General features: G+C 39.2%; 1 protein-coding gene across 1 annotated transcript in view; it reads left to right on the top strand.

The window, feature by feature from the left end:
• Positions 1-18022, top strand: part of COG5 (component of oligomeric golgi complex 5) — a 3265454-nt gene that overhangs the window by 2054560 nt on the left and 1192872 nt on the right. Inside the window, exon 13 of the mRNA XM_044088540.1 lies at positions 1439-1600. Coding sequence (XP_043944475.1) covers positions 1439-1600 — 162 coding nt within the window. The remainder of the gene's footprint in view (positions 1-1438; positions 1601-18022) is intronic.

Below are 18022 nucleotides of genomic sequence, written 5' to 3'. Positions count from 1 at the left end.
GCAAAGAAGAATGTAGAGAAGGGGTACAAATATGGAGGGGAGCAGTAACTAAAGATGGTGAAAGAAACCCTGATATAATGTTATCAGATTATGCAGATGTAAATAAGTAGTGTGAGAGCACAGAAAGGAAAGCTGGTAAAATAGAGGGGTACATAGGAAGAAGCATCACTAGCATTAAAGAAGATGCTATCTTTTGATATGTAGGTATTTTGCAGAATTCCCATCTAGAGTATTATTGCAGATTGGAAGATCCCACCATTGTAACAGCATAGATAAGATAAAAGCAGTTTAGGGCTGACAACCAAAATCGTGTGTAGCCCTTCAAGAAACCATATGAAAAGATGTCAGAACAGCTAAGTGTGTGCATTCTTCAGTAAAGGAGGAGGAGAACTACAGCCAAAAATATTTAAATGCTTGACTTGGATACAGTTTGAAGTTTCTGGATGGATGGCACATGGGGAGTATGAGAGACCCAGAGAAGTATTATCTCAGTGAAGCTGTGGTGAATGACTGGAACTACCCTGCTGAAGTGGCAGCACCGAAAGCATTTTAACAGAATTCACTGATGTATGGAATAGACATAAGATAGTTCATGTTCTGAATAATGGGCAAAACAAACATTTTAAAAGAAATAATTGGTTAAGTAGGATTTGTAGCATATTCTATAAATAGGGAAATTGATGGAGGAGCCAAGGATGCAGAGAGCTGGAGGTACTTTGTACTCTGCCATCTGACCTCAAAACATGAGCCCAGAACTTCCAAATAATTAACTGAGAATGCTAATGAGCCTCATCTCTTGTTAGCTGTTTAGACGAAATACATATCTTGATGGGGTTTCGTGAGGCACCAGAAGGTTGTAGGGGAGATTACCTTCCTGTTCAGTGACTGGCTAAGCTTCTACCTACTAGGGAAATCAGTAGTGGGAAACATTCCTGGGCGGTGGGAGTGTTGAGAAATGGACAACTGTAGTTTGCCCAGCTTGTTTTGCTTTCAGTTTAATGATTTTCTTGCATTATTTCTCATTTTAGTTAACTGCAAGTTTAGCTGTTCATTATTTTTTGTAAGTTTTGGGGTAATCATTAGTAGTACTTAAGTTACATATTGGCATTTAAATAGCTTTATTAATATTGAAGCCATTTGCATTTTACCTCCACTTCATTAAACAGGAATCTGGAAATAATACTTGGCATTTTATTGTGCCTTCCTTTGCACTACTTTATAATGTGCCAGCATTTTGATAGTAAAGTGCAAGACCATGAGCTACATGCTAAGTAAATACTGCATGTAGAAACAAGGTTGATGAGCAGTGGACCAGGTACTGACACCAAGGAACAGTCTTTGTTTTTTTAACTAAATTAGTAAGTAGGACACCTGCCTGCAGTATTAAAAATGATTAGTGCTTTTGACAATGTTTTTCTTTCTTTCTTTCTTTCTATAGCCCAGAAAAAGCCTTGAAAGACTCTCTTCATCCATATGAAACAGCTTATCTCTCAAAATCATTATCTCGGCTCTTTGATCCAATCAACCTTGTGTTCCCCCCTGGAGGTCGTAATCCACCTTCCACTGATGAACTTGACAGCATCATTAAAACTGTAGCGAGGTAGGTAAAATAAATGAAAAACTCAGAAAGTATAGTATCTTTAGTTTTGCAGCATAATATATTTTTCTTATTAAAAGACTAATTCCCAAAATCACAGCAGACCATTTCATCCTTTTGAGGCTAAGCTCAGCTCAGAATCATGTTCCAAGAGCTGTATTTTATTAAGAAGGGACAGCATTAGACCATTTTGCATCATATTGTTACTTTTAGCAGAAAACCCACATTTTATAACTGGTTAATGTTTCTGACATTAATGTGAGCTGTTGGTTTATCCCATAACATTTTTATATTCACATTCTTGAGATTTTAGTTATACTTTTATTTCAAACCCTTAGTTTGCTTTGCTGTTATGCTTAAAGAGTATTAGTAACAAGCCCAGGTGCTGCAACTTTGCGTGTTTAGGAAGCAGCCTTTTCTGCTTTTTTTTTGGGTGACTGGCATATTGCAGACATCTTTCAAAGTCTCAATAAGTGTATATGTGTGTTATATATATATATATATATATATATATATGTTTATATATATATATATATATATATATATATATATATATATATATATATAGTTTTGCGATCATGTTGTCGGGCGGCATTCCATCAAACTGGGGTAGTCGAAAGGCAAGTTTCCCAGTTCACGGAAGGCCGAATCGAAAATGGTCGATACCACAACAGGCAATACTAGTGTGCATTCGCTGTTGTGAGGTCGACGTTCTGCATTGGGATCACAGTACAGTGGGGATTGGGAAATTTTACCATTTCCTCACTATAGTGTGATCTCGGAGTTTGTATATATAATTAGCAGGGGATGTGGGGGGTGCAAAGGGGCTTGCCCTCTTGCAAAATGTTAGTTGGAATTGACTGGGAAGGAAGGTATGCTGGGTAATGTCGATTTTGTCGAATTTGGATAGGTCGACATTACCGGTTTCAGTGTTGTGCCTGTTCTGTGCTGTGATTTTCACTATTTTAGCTCGACGTCGTGACCACTCAGTGGAAGTGGTTTCGTGATTATGATAGTAAACCTATATTTATATATATATATATATATGTCTGTGTGTGTGTGTGTGCGCGCGTGTGTGTGTATACATATATATATATATATATATATATATATATATATATATATATATATATATATATACAGATATAGCTCTACTTTACAATATCAGTGTTCCATGACATTGAACTGCATATGGTTGGATCCAGATGCTCAATGTCAAAAACTGCAGAACTGCCAAAAACTGTGTTTTTGCAGCCACCTCGCTAATTTTATATACCAGGTCTGAGATCGTACTACAGTGGAGTAAAGGGCAAATTCCCTGATTCTAACTGTACCATGGTCTCAGTACAGTTTAACGTTTCAAAATGTCAATCATACTGTCTCTGACTGTATGCAGTTCACCATTCTAAAACCATCAGTAATCTGAAGGAGACTCACACATACTTGCACATGCTGCTCAGGGACTAGAACATTTTAGACTGGCATTAGAAGCACAGCAAATTTTAAGTTGAGAAGGTAAGATTTTCCAACCAGTTTCACTGCAACAGTTTACAAAATCTGAGCAGTCACTAATGAGTGTTTTATCGTTTTCATTTTTTTGGAAATTTGGAAACATTTTAAAGTGGCTAGTAATGGTATTTTGAATTGTACTGTTGAACATTTCTGTTGTGTTCTTAATCCTAACTACCAAGATGCTGTGACTGAAAGTTCTACTACTGTGTGTATCTTAATATAGCACTTGAGTGAGATTGACCAAATTAAAACATGACTACAGATGAGGATTTGTGATACCTGTGTAGCCTGCCTAAATTGTTTATATCTTTCTCATTATCATTTTTAAAACAGCCTTATGTCTGCTTCATGGAAATGTGTCACTAAAATGTATTTCTGAACCAAAGGGTAAAAAGGTCAAACAGACAAAACCATTCAGTAGAAACTGCGGGAAAGACCCAGACAAGCTGTGATCTCCACTGTGTAACTCTTTAAACCTCCTTTAGTGGAGGCCCATGGGTTATATGCAGTTGACCTCTTAAGGACATACCTGTGTTTCTTAGCTGCATGGCTTCTGAATACCCATGCCTTTTTACTTTTAAGACTTTATGGGTACATTCAGGCCATTGAAGGGAAATCCCACTAGCTGTAGATACACCATGTTTTGTCCTTTTTCTGACTTTATTAGTACAGCATAAGTATATTTGAGGACAGAAAATTGCAAAAAGAAAATGTTGTCACATAACTAAGAAAGGTTAACTATGTGGTGCAGATGGCTGAAGCTGTGAACATGTGGAGATGGTGGCTTTAATTATTTATTTGTTTGTCTGTTTGTTTGCATTTCTTTGTGAGCAATTTCTGAGCAAGTGACTTGCTCACAGTTGGCCAATGTAGTATGCTGCAGGAATCAAACTGTAGACTGCAAGACTCATCTTATTTATTAGCTTGTAGTCTTAATCCTCTGCACTAATGACAAGACTTGAGTTTAAACAGGAAACCTGGAGCTGGCTGTGGAAAGTAGGAGCTAGTGACCTGTGATGGATTATGAGTCTGTGTTTGTGTGTGTGTGTGTGTGGGGGGGGTGGTGCTGCATTGAAAGTGACTTCTGGCAGACACTGTGGAAGCAGTATTCCATAATTAAGACCTGCTAGGCCAGTATGGAGCACAAGCATTTGGAAGCATGCATGCATAATGAGTGTGAAAGTCATCTTAGCAAACATGTTTATACATGCACGGTGCACATAAAAAGCCAGCACTGCTTGCCTCAAACTTGATAAGTATGGGAACATTTGGTGCAGAGATGTTATTCTCAGACACTATATATTAGTAGCTGAGAATAGCTGTTAATTAACTATTGTCTCTCACTTACTGGGAGGTAAGTTGCATTTGCCAATAAAGTCTGCCTCTGTAAAAGAGGAGGCCAACAAAGAGAGTGATATGAGATCTTTCATCAGATAGGGGTAGAAGTGGGCAAGAAGGATAGATAATCAGGCTAGAATATGCTTCAGGATGCATTTCAAAACCTGATACTGGGAGTTCTGACACTGCTGAAGTGCGTGTCTAATAAAAAGCAGCAAATATCTGAATGTAGTGTTGCACTTTTAAAGCATTTTTTGTGTGAGGGTAGTTCAGTGTGCTGCACTTCTTGATATGAGTGTTTGTCATATTTGCTAACTACAAGACTGCTGTACTCTGGAGTATGGGGAATACTGCAGAATACCTCCGTTTCAGAATTTGTATATATTCGCCATTTGCTGTTAAATTCTTGTTGTTCCAAAGATCATAGTTAAGTTTGTTGACTTTCTGATAGCACCATAGAATATTTAACTTACATTCTGAAACCTGTTTAATTTTGATGGTGGGAAGGCTATTAATGAGGAAGAATTTGCCCCTACCTCTGTTTATATGACTAAAAATTGGTTTTATCTTTGCATTCTTACCAAAGAAAAGGGGCCAAAATCCTGAGTTATTTTTGGGCTTTAACGTTGCATATTTATTCAATACTCCTTCTTTGATGGTACAAACTTCAAATTTACATGGTTCTGGGAAGAATCATGTCAGTGACCTTGTAAGCAGCTGTCATTGTATGAGCTAGTTCTCTGGGTGGTTCCTTTGTGGATTGGTTAATTGATGTGAACAGTATGAATTCTACTGGCATCTTTAAGTGGCTGGACATCTTTTTTAGAACAGAAAGTTTATGGCTCAGTGGTAGGTGATGCTGTTTTATTGTTAAGAACTCTTTGTTTAGAAATGTACATTCATATCTGGTAAAACAAACTATATGTTAGCACCACATAGTTCCAGTTTGTAGTCAGTACATTTATCTTCCCTTCCTACAAAAGTAGTTGTATTTTTTTGCTTTACACAGCAGCAGACATACAAAATGTATGGCTGGTTACTTTGTAGACTTACACATAATCATGCCTTGCATTATACTTTTTCACATTCCCAAAAACACCTGCCTTGTCCATTTAAGTTGCATTTTGATAGTGATGTACATAACTTTTACCACTTCATTTGACTTTTCTTTTGCCCAAGGGTAAAAGAGTATATATTCAGGGGATTACCTTGGCCTACTTTATTTTTACTGCAGAATTGATGTTCTCTACCACTCTTTGCAGCTAGTAAGTGCTCTTTATCTGAGCAGGAAAAACTAATTTATATTTTTGTAAATACTACCCTCAAATGAACCACTGGCCAGAGCGCTTGCATATACTGGTCTTGGATGGTATTACAGAATCAGTATTTTCTAACTGGGTGTATGTTTCTTGTATTTTGGCAAGAAGGTTCCTTAGCAGTTTGGCTTCTGTGTTACAGTACTAACCATTGTTAAAGAAAATTGTTTTGTATGAACACGTTAAGGCAAATATGGTGACTTGACCTAAACTTGTATTGCAAGGATGATGGCCCACAGTATAATATGGAGGTATTGGTAAGAACTCTTCTATTTTGTGGTGCTGTTCCTGTTATTATGTTAAACTACTTTGTTTGTGGATTTATTTAATTTTGCTTTACATACCTGATATGTACCTTTGTTAGTGGGGCAACAGAAGTTTTGTTCTTTTCAGGCAAGCTTGAATTAGACAGACCAGAAATAGACACTTGAGAGAGAAAACTAAAAAGAAGAACATTGAGCAGTAACATCTCTCCTCCCGATACACCATCTATAGCTCTTCCTGATCTGTTGCATCACTTGGAAGTACTACCTGTCCATAAAGGTATAATAATTATTGGTGACTCAATGCTTTGGAAGGAATAGATAGAAAAAGTGCGTCATGTATGGGTGATGGCCCTAAACTATTTGACATCACTGGCCTCTTAACTCAACTGCTTATTAGCAAATGGCCCTTTAATTCTGCATGCAGGTGTTAACAATTTGCATTTTTTACCATTAAAACAACAGGACTGAGTAAAGAATGTGTAGAATGTATGGGTGATGCTCATTAACAAATGGACCATTAATACTGTCATTCAGGCATTAACAAGCACTCATGTACTTCATCATTTTTTGTATAACAAATAATGATTTACATCTGATCTGTGTACTTGCATCAGGGTTTAGCACTGTACTGATGTAGTAGTATTTGGCTTCCTTAGTTGAAGATGTGGTCAGTGCCAAAACTTTTGATCCTAATAAACTGATACCTTCCTTCAGCCACATAAGAAGAATTTAAGATGCATTTCCACAGACTGAATTTCCATATTTTCTTACATGTTTTTCAAAAAGACTTGGTGTCAGACATAGGATCATTGCACCCAAAGTCATTTCCATTGTTAGGATTACTGTGTGGCTCACTACCATCATGAAATGCCAAGGCTCTTTCTGCCAGAAATGTAACCATGGGAACTGCCCTTCTTACAACTTCAGTATATTATTTACTGCTTTTCCCTTTTCATTTGCAGTTTTGTTTCACTTTGGGCAGCCTTTTAGCATTGTAGTATAGTAGATAAGGCAGTGCAATGTTGTTTTGATTTTCTTGCACTGTGATTCTTGCATGTTCCAGTTTTACTCATCAAATCCAATTTAAATTCATTAGATAACTCATTAAACTCACGTCTAAATATCATGCAGATATGACATTTAAGGTTTTCTACAAATTCTATGAATATTAGCTAGTCTGTTTTAATTACCTCACCATTACTCATTTCATTTCAAAAGAATCTTTTCTTGTATATCTTACTTTGTCATCAGATTATTTACACTTGGATCTCAAATCACAGTCCAAATTTTGAGATGGCCCATTTTGGGCCAGATAATGAGTGTTTCATTCCAGTTTTAGCTAAGTAAACATTGAAACTTTATAGTGAAACAGTAACAGATATTTCTTATGTTTAAAAAAATAAGGCTGTGTTTTTATCCTGATTTCCATTAACATCAAATAATCAAGGGCATGGAATCTGCCTGGTTTGACTCTAGTTCTGTATTAACTTGATCCATATTTCTTGATTGAAAGGGATACACCTGTGAATGGTAAACTGAAATCTTTTGATTGACAAATTATATTTGTGGACTGCAGTAGAGCATATTTAAGTAACAAAATTTTAATGTTTCTCAAGCTGTTTTTCCTTCATTCTTTTCTATTTTTTCATAACGAGAGTTATAGTCTCACTTGCAACCATCTGCATTCAAATGAGAGTATGCTAGTGCTGATTTAAATACATTGCTGTATCTTTGTGCTGTGGTGCAATTCTGCAATTAGAACTGGTTTAGTACGTAATCTCCTGGTTTGAGAAAGGGTGCTGTAGTTGTAATGGGTAAAATGTACTATTGGCTGCAAGGGCAGTGTGTTTTTAAATGGCTTGTGTGCTGTATTTTTTTTTAAACTTACTGTGCCTGTGGATGCCATTGCTTTACTCTGCTGTGACTACAAGAGAATGTCTGAGGTTACTGACTCAGACTTGTTCTCATAACCAAACCCATTACATCTGAGAAGTGCTGTGTAGTCATCAGTGTGTCTGTGAGCTATTAATGACAGTTCTAAGTGTTTACACCCTCTGGTTCTGTAAAGCAGTCCACTGAAGTGTTGTCTCTTCTGGTATCTACTCACTAGGTACTGAAGTAAACGGACAATGGCATTCAGCTAAGCACGTTCTCACAGTGCTGCGGATGACTGAGCTGAGTTGCTGATGCATGAGTATAGTTGTATGAACTTAAACTGCTCTAGACACCCAGGCACTTTTGCTGTCAGTTACAGAAGCATTAGTGCAGTTTTGTGCACTTGAGAACAGGTGATGAAAATACTTGCAGATAGTAATATCATTTAAAGTAAAGTTCCCTCTTGATGTAGGCTACTGCTTATTGTTTTATTTCACTACTTTTGTGAGCTATGGGCACTCTGAGCCCAAGTTTGCTCATTGCTGTGATATGTAAATTTGCACTAAACTTGTGGTTGTGGGATTTGAGCCAATGTATAGTCATTGTTTTAAGAAGATGTAACTTGTAACTGCCCTTAAGGGCATTCTGAGCCCAGTCCAGTCATTGCTGTAGACCACTGCTGTGGCACCAGAGCCAAATCACTTGTACAATGCTTTTGTTAAGGTACCTGAGCCAAGTTGGAATTCACTGATTCAAGTATCTGTTAGTTGTTGCTGCACTTTTTACTAACTTTCAGGCTAAAACTGTTGTTGTGGCACCCATATTAAGTAGTTGTATACTTTTTACTGACTTTTCTACTCTTCAGTTGCTACTATATGCATCTAATTGTAAGTATGCTGCCTTAACTCTTTCATACTTGTGTGCAGGTATACATAGTCTTTTCTGATATTATACTTCATTAGTACTCCTTCCTTTACCAGCTACTATACTTCCTGAAGTCACAGTTTACATCACTGTCTGTGGCTGGTCTAATAGCATTACGAATCTTGAGCCTGTGCAAGAATTGTCTCATGCTCACTGACAACCATTTGTGGTGATGACTTAATATGTAGGAGGTACAACTATCTAATATCCTTGGAAGCTATCCTCTCTTCTAAATTGTTAACTGTACCCAGTATGTTGTCAGATATGACACCCACCTCACACAACCATGCTTTACCATAAGACTTCTTATACTGAGGTACTTAAAAAGTCCCTGACAAAACCACAAAGGCCTCACAGATGAAGGTTTGGTATACAGCAAAACTCAGTGTCACACTGACCGCCAAGCAACCTGCATGGACACAACAGAAAACATCATTTCAAAAAGGGTCACTCATCAGGAAACCAAAAGCATTTAAGGCAGCAAAGCCAAGACAGTACATGTGGTAATGTCTTTGTTATAGATACCTCCATAGTCAAAAGCAGATGTATAACACTCACCAGGCTAAGCAAAGGGAGTGATGGTTGGTTGCCTGTCAGCTGCTAGGACCTGCAGTGTCACTAAGGTCCTCTAGTGCCTTCACTATAGGTGCACATTTGACCTGGACATTGTGCACATGAAAGTGAATGACTTGAGACCCACCTCCTTGGTTCATATAAAGTGGAACATGATAGAGCACTCAGAATATGTATCTGAATTTAAAATGAGTCTAGTATCGAGCAGTATCCTACCACTGGCAAGAATGATGCTACAAGGCAAACAGAAGATTATTGACTTTTAATTATTGGTTTAGCTAGTGTTACCATTCTAAGGGGATCCCATATATATCAGTCTGGGAAGAGGTGATAAGCAACCCTAGCTGCTTTGCTAAGATGGGCTGCACCCTCTCCTCAGGCTTTTATATATTGACCAAAATTACTCCTCCCCCAGTGCATTTTTAAGCAAGGTCAGTCTCTTCAAATTGCTTACATAGCTAAAAACAACAATAAAAAAATAAATATACATCAAAACTGTATAAAAGTAGCACCGCTCAATGCTGGAAGCCTAAACAAGAAGTTTCACTCCTCATGGGCATTCCTAACTTTTGAAAATATAGATATCTGCATAGTTACTAAAACATGGTTTCAGGATATCAGTGTCCACCAGTCTTTTAGGCCCAACACCTAAAATTATTTTGTTTTTGGAGGAGGCGTGTCCATATTCCTAAGAAGCCAAATTACTTCCAGACTTTTAGGGAAGGGCAACAACATTGAACTCCTCTGTATCCTTCTCATATTAAATAAAAGTATGTACTATGTCATAGCCAACAACTTGCAGCCCATGAAGTATATTGGAAGAAATTATCTCTCCCTGTCGAACCTAACACTATTCTCCTAGGAGACTTCAGCTGTCCTTACATTAACTGGTAAACCTGCAACCCCACAAGTATGTACAGAGATTCCTGGGCTTCATTAATGCCAACTCTTTACATCAGCTAGTTCAATACCCAACTAAGGGTTCAAAAATATTGCACCTGGTTATCAGAAATATAGCCCCACTATGCTGAACACCTGTATTTACTACATGTCAGATCAAATCTGACCACCTTTCAGTAACACTCGCTATAAGGGGAAAATCCTGATTTACCGCAAAACCCTTCTGTCTTTAGAGACCATCCTAAGGCAAACCTACCCCAGCTGTCCAGTGTCCTGATGAAATTTAAGCATCCTTCTCACCTTGATGATACTATCTTACATTCTTCCACATTTGAAGATAATTTCTGTTACGCACCTCATTGCAGTATATTGGGTCCTTGTATGACATAAATACAGGAATAAACAACTACGATGGAACCTTAGAGTATATAAACTGTACAACAGAAGAAAGAAACAGCCCGTAAGAGCAAACTTCATAACCAGTTACAGAAGAACTCTCAAAGATTAAGAAAGATCTCAGGAGCAAAATCAAATCCTTCAAAAGCAAATATAAACTGAACATTACCTCCTCTGCTAAGGACAACCACAAAGCCTTCTTCAGAAGCCTTAGAAGTAACCCAAGCAATGCATAGAGGTAATATATAACAACATGTACTCATCTCCTGAGGATATAGCCAGTGTATTAGCAGACTATTTCTAATTCATCTCAAACTTCACTTTACTCCTCTGTCTCCACAAAACTTTCCTCAGCACATTAGCATACCCACACCACTCCCCTGTGCTCACTTCAGAGTTTAAGTCCTGAGTACTTTCTCCAAGGCCAGAAGCACAAACTTCATGGGTCCCGATAGTGTTCCAGCCTGCCTTCTTGTCAGTTCCAGACACTGTGTGGTAGTCTCTCCACTTGGCCTCTCCACTGGATTTGTACCAGAGGTATGGAGAACTGCTGTAATCACCCCACTTCATACTGGGGAACAAACTACTGAACCTGGAATCTATAAACCTGTAAGCCTCATCTGTCTTATCTGTAAGGCAATGCAGTGCAATGTATCATTATGGAACTTCTTAACAAGGAGGTAGGCTGTCTGCAAGCCCTGGATTCAAGCCAGTTTGGGTTTGTTACAAGCAGATCCTACCTCCTGAACCTGGTGGACTCTGATCAGTTCACTTATACTTTAGACAAAGGCAAATCTGTTCACACTGCCTATCTGGACCTGACCAAGGCTTTTGATACCATCCCACATTCCAATATTATTAATCAGCTATTCAAACTAAATATAAACCCTGTGTTAATTTCTAAATAATGAACTGGCTTATTAACAGAACTCAGTCTGTAAGTGTTGGAGGCACACACTCATTGAAAAGAGTAGTTACCAGTGGTGTCCCCATGGATCGGTCCTAGGACCACTTCTTTTTGGTATTTTCTTTTCAGATGTCAAAGCTGATATCAAGGGTGCAAGACTGACCATGTTTTTCACTAAGACAGTCTAGAGCATGTCATCTACTAACCAGTCCACCTTAAAGTGGTGTCTATTTTTTCTGTTTACTACATGCTCTTGAGAGGAGATGGCTGTCTAACTTACAGAGCCTCAAAGGATCCAGTCGTATGTGCACATCCACAAAAAAAATAGCACCCTTAACATGTGCTCAGGAGAACTAATCTTCCACCAAAACATAAATAAGACTTACTAGCGTGACAGATAACTTTTCTAGAGAATCCCTCTTTTATGGAATATAGTTCCCTTGAATATAAATCAAAGACCTCCCTGACCCTCTTTAAGTGTAACCTGGACAAATGCATGGGCAGTCATAAGTAAACTATGGGTCTAGCCATTCAAGCCCTCATTGAAAAGAGTAAAAACTAGTCGGATGAGGGTTTGGCATAATGGTTAAGGTCTTTATCTCATAGATACAAGGCACAGGGTTTGAGTCTGACTTCTGGTTACTGGCTAGGCTTGAAATAATTTACAGACTGATAGCCTAGTATTTGCCTATAAACTTATTCCGGTTGATAGCAACCTGAGCTTTGACCATCACATATCCACAGTAGTGAGGAAATCCTTTTATGTGGCACATCTTAAAAGTAAAGGCATCTCATCTTGATCTAAGGATGTTATAATTCCATTATACTCAGCCGTCATCAGACCAGTAATTGAGTACAATGGTCCCTTTTGCACATACCGCACCAGACACCTGCAGCAATTGCGGAGACTACAGAGGTTTCTCACCAAGAAATTACAGGGTACACAAAATAAGTTTTATGCAGAAAGGCTTTAAGCTCTCTCACTGTATTCTGTCTCCTACAGGTTGTTAAGGGGTGACCTGTGCCTGGCTTACAGGGCAGTCTCTGACCCAGCCCTGATAGAAATGCTACACATTTGTAAATCAAACTGTATGAGGATCACTCACTCCAGGGATTTTAACCTAGCCTCTGACATGAACAGGTTATGCTGGAGAGAGAGATACATCTCACAGAGACTGCCACTTCTCTGGAAGAAGCTTCCAATTCACTTGAAACAGAGCACCTCCCTGACTGTGTTCAAATGCAACCTAGATCAATGGATGGGTTACTGCAAATTCACTCCTGGGGTGGTGCCCATGTCCATGCTGGACAGAGGAAGCAGGTATCAACTACCATAGACCTTTACCTCTGCAAACTTCACTCACCTAACCATTGACTATTGGGGCAGCTCAGAATAAATGTGGTTAGGCTTGTAAGGGCTTGAGGGCCATTGGCCTAGAAACCTTCTGTGAACCTATTTATTCATGTTGATGGATACTAACATTTGGGATCTTAACCTAGCCTCTGACATGAACAGGTTATGCTGGAGAGAGAGATACATCTCACAGAGACTGCCACTTCTCTGGAAGAAGCTTCCAATTCACTTGAAACAGAGCACCTCCCTGACCGTGTTCAAATGCAACCTAGATCAATAGATGGGTTACTGCAAATTCACTCCTGGGGTGGAGTCCATGTCCATGCTGGACAGAGGAAGCAGGTATTAACTACCATAGACCTTTACCTCTGCAAACTTCACTCACCTAACCATTGACAATTGGATCAGCTCAGGATAAATGTGGTTAGGCTTGTAAGGGCTTGAGGGCCATTGGTCTAGAAACCTTCTGTGAACCTATGTATTCATGTTGATGGATACTAACATTTGGGATCATGTGGCTAGGTTACAAATGATCGACATGGCCAGGAGACCTTGCATGCTTGTCTGTTTTAACACTAAGGATTACATTTTACTTTAGTGCATAATAGCAGAATCATTGATAACATTTCTGTGATGATACACTGTCATATCATGTCTGCTCCCTGGATAATAACATGGACTATGTGAGAATGGAGCTCACAGAAAATAAGATGAGGGGCACTTGTTTCTTCATTTTGTCTGAAACTTGGCTGCATAGTAGCATTAGTGACAATGCTGTGAACCTAGATGGGCTAACTCTTTTTAGAGCAGATAGATTTAAAGCACAGAGCTGTAAAGCTAAAGGTGGTGGTGTATGCATCTATGTTCATAACAGATGGTGCAAAGACTGTAAGCTAGTTCAATCATACTAGTCCGAATATGTGGAAATATTGATACTAAAATGCAGACCTTTCTATGTACCAAGGAAAATCCATGGGATATATGTCACAGCAGTGTACATCCCCCCAATGCTAACACCACTGAAGCTCAGAATAAACTCCATAATATTATCTGTGAGCTACAAAGCAGAAACACAGATTTTGCACATATGATAGCAGGTGATTTCAACAGAGATGATCTTAAGGAAGTGCTACCCCATTTTTATAAGTATGTGGATTTCCCCACCAAAGGGGAGAGTACCTTAGACAAAGCTTACTGCAATATTAAAGAAGCCTTTAAAACTTTGAAGCACCCCAACATAGGCAACTGCGATCACACTGCCACCCTGCTTCTGCCTACCTATAAGATGGCTTTGATCAGAGAAAAAACAACAACTAAACAGATCAGAGCCTGACAACAACTAAACAGATCAGAGCCTGACAGGAGGGTTGCATGGGTTGCCTACAGGATTGTTTCAATACCACCTGCTGGGAGTTATTCAAAGAAGCGGCTTTGCACAATCTCCAGTTAGACATAGACACCTATACCGAATCAATTCTTGCCCACATAAATAAATGCATGGAGGATGTAACCACCATGAAAGCCGTCACTATAAGAGCTAATCAGAAGCCCTGTCTCTCCAGGAATGTCTAGGAGCTACTGAGGGAAAGAAACATAGCCTTCAATGCAAATGACAAAGAAAGGTTAAAGGTGGCCAGGCCAAATCAGAAAAAAGAACATCAGACAGGCAAAGAGGGAGTATGGGAGGAAAATTCAGATCTGTTTCCAAGACATGAGGGACACAGGAAGCCTATGGCAGGGGATACAGCAGCTCACAGACTATAAGACTAAAACAGTCCAATCTGATGACAGCTTGAAATTCCTGAATGAACTGAACTCCTTCTTTGGCAGATTTGAGGAGAACACCACCACTGTACCTTCCAAAACAAACACTGACAAAGAGGAGATAGTGCTCACCTTAAACTCTGAGGAGGTGAGACTTCAGCTTAAGAAGGTGAATCCTAGGAAGGCTGCTGGACCAGATAACATACCTGGGAAGGTGTTGGTGTGCTGATCAGTTATGTCTGGTACTGACAGACATCTTCAACTCATCCTTTGCTATGGAGGAAAGTTCCCTCGGATTTCAAGGAGACAAATATTGTCCCACTTCCAAAGAAACCCAACTCTACCTGCTTCTTTGACTTCAGATCGGTCGCCTTAACCTCAAACATCATGAAGTGCTTTGAGAGGATTGTGAAGAAACATCAGTCTGTGAGTCTGCCTAAGTCCTTCGATCCTGTCCAGTTTGCATACCAGGCAAATTGATCAACTGCGGATGCGATATCGGTCACACTACACCATGCACTAAAACACCTGGAAGGGGCGAACAACTGTGTAAGGCCGCTATATATCGACTTTGGTTCTGCGTTCAACACTGTGATACCGATGCAACTGGTGGATAAGCTTATGAAACTCAGGATAAACGAGCACCTATGTAACTGGACTCTTGACTTTCTGATTGGTAGACCCCAATGGACATGCACTGGAAACAACACCTTTCAACGCATAATCCTGAATGCTAATGTTCCTCAAGGTCGTGTGCTCAGACTCTTGCTCTTCGTTATTCTCACCCATGACTGTGCTGCAAAACATAACTCAAACCATATTATAAAATTCGCTGATGATACCACAATTGTGGGTCTTATTAGTGGTGGGGATTAACATAGCTACAAGCTGAACATCTTGATTGCCTGGTATGATAGGAACAATCTGGACCTGAATATTATTAAGACCAAAGAAATGATTATGGACTTCAGGAGAAAGGCAACAGTTCACCAACCACTCACTATCAAAGGGGAGGTAGTAGAGAAAGTCAAAATAACCAAGTTGCTGGGTCTTCGTATCTCAGATGACCTCTCCATATAGTCAAGAAGGCTCAACAGAGGTGTCACCTCCGTAGAAAGCTCAAAAAGGCCAGGCTCCCAATGTCTGCTCTTACCACTTTTTAGAGGGGGGCTATCGAGAGCATCCTCACTAGCAACTTTACAGCATGGTTTGGCAACTGCACAGTTGCTGAGAAGAACAAATTACAGAGAGTGGTGAGGGTGGCTGAGAAAATCTTGGACACCAACCTCCCTTCTATTCAGGAGCTTTTGTTTACAAGAGCAAGAAAGAGAACATACAAAATACTAGCTAATTCGACCCATCCAGCCCACAACTGGTTCTCACAACTTGCATCTGGAAGGAGGTACCATGGCTTCTGCTGTAGGACTACCAGATTCAGGAACAGTTTGTATCCTACAGCTGTGAGACTTACTAACTCAGAGACCAACCATAATACCTGATACACTGAAGTCTGTTTTTATTTAATCCTGCTGCTCTGAGCAATTATCACCAGTGTTGTGTTACAATTGCACAATATGATGATAGAGTCTCATTTAAGGCTAACAAGTGCAATAGAGTAACTGAACAACTGCTATTCACTACTCTGTATTTATTCTCTATCTTAATGGTGAAGGGGTTTGGTGGTGGGTATTTATTTTCTGTTTATTATTTATCATTGGATAATGGGTATTGAGTGTTGTTGTTGTTGTTGTGTCTTTCGGCTTTTCCCGGTTAGGGGTCGCCACAGTGGAACTCCGGTCCACTAATGATTGGCAGTAGATTTTTACTGGCCGAGTTGCCGGCCCTGATGCACAGCCTTCAATGAAGGTATGCCCATTCACGCATGTCTCCACACAGAAGATGCTCTAGCTGAGAATCGAACAGGACAACGTCTTACTGTGAGGCGACAACAGTACCGCAGCACCACCACCGCAGTGTTTATGTAATGTGAACTTACCTCTTGCATGTCATACGTGTTGCTATTTTCTTTCTTATGTTATTGTCTGATACAGCTGTATCCAAGGGAGCCCACAGGATGTTTTGCAAAGGGGAGTGTGCAAACCCAGAGCCCTACCCATGCAGCCCCCCCCCACCAACACAGCCACCCCAACCCACCCCACGTAGCCATTCCAATGTCCCATTAATTGGCTATTTCTGCCCATTTGCCATAGACACTGTTCAAATCCCTCAGTGTGCATACTGTTTTATGCTTTACTTCTACAATGATTACAGACATTTGGATTTAATTTACAACTTTTATTTCAAACGTTATAGCCCAAACACTGATAGACATTTACTAAACTTAAACAAAGCAATAGTCTTACAGTGAAAACAGACTTAGCATTAAAGCTTCTCTACCTTTGAAACTCACATTCACTGAAACAGCATTGAAACCTACATTCAAAGAAAATGCATCTGGCCAGTGGCAGGATGTTACCTTTAAGCTGTTTTCAAGCAATAGGCTCCTTGAACACTTTGTTAGGGCCATGCAAAAGTTCTTTGATTCACCTGATTGTATTAATTATAATATATAATTGAGTTATATCCCTTGTATTGTACAGCACCACTTGTGTGAGTGTGTTTTAAATTTATAGTTTTCAACATTTTTCCAGTAAGCAATGAAACAAAGCATACAAACCGTTAATGACAAACTGCCCAATTCAGAACATTTCAACCATAAAAGGCCAGTCAAACATGTGTCATTACAGTCCACCAATATCAGTCAATATACACAATCTCTGCAGAAGTAAAAGTCATCTGAATAATTCCACATTAAAGATATCTGAAACTAATGAAGAGGTTGTTGCTAGAAAACAACTGTATATTTCAGTGTTTCATCTACAAATTCAGTGCCTGCTGCCGTCAAAGAATAAATTGCCAATGTTAAATTAAAAAAATGGTAAGCTGGTATATTGCAATAGAAAATGGATGGCAAGCTGAAAAAATGGTTCATAGTTACTAGGCATCTCATCCAAAGGAGGACATCCTCAGGACTGCAGCACCTCACCCCCTTAAAATACAAATGTACATGCTGTAGGAATAGAATGTCGAGCCCTCTACATTAAGATGCAGGTATGCTACTTGCAGTGCCACTAACACTGCTTTAAAACTTTATACCACAATAGAGATACCATTTGCTAAACAAAACAGTTGCACATTGTAAACAGACAACATGAGCAGCAGTAAACTTTGCTTCCCTTAAAGCTCACAGTTCCTTGAAAATGCACTTGAAAACAAATTCCACCTGCTTAACTCTAAATA

The sequence above is a fragment of the Protopterus annectens genome, chromosome 11.part0 (genome assembly GCF_019279795.1).
Source record: "Protopterus annectens isolate FY-2018-M chromosome 11.part0, PAN1.0, whole genome shotgun sequence".
Lineage (NCBI taxonomy): Eukaryota > Metazoa > Chordata > Ceratodontiformes > Protopteridae > Protopterus > Protopterus annectens.
The sequence above is the reverse complement of the archived record's forward strand: the minus strand, read 5'-3'. Positions and strand labels throughout refer to the sequence as shown.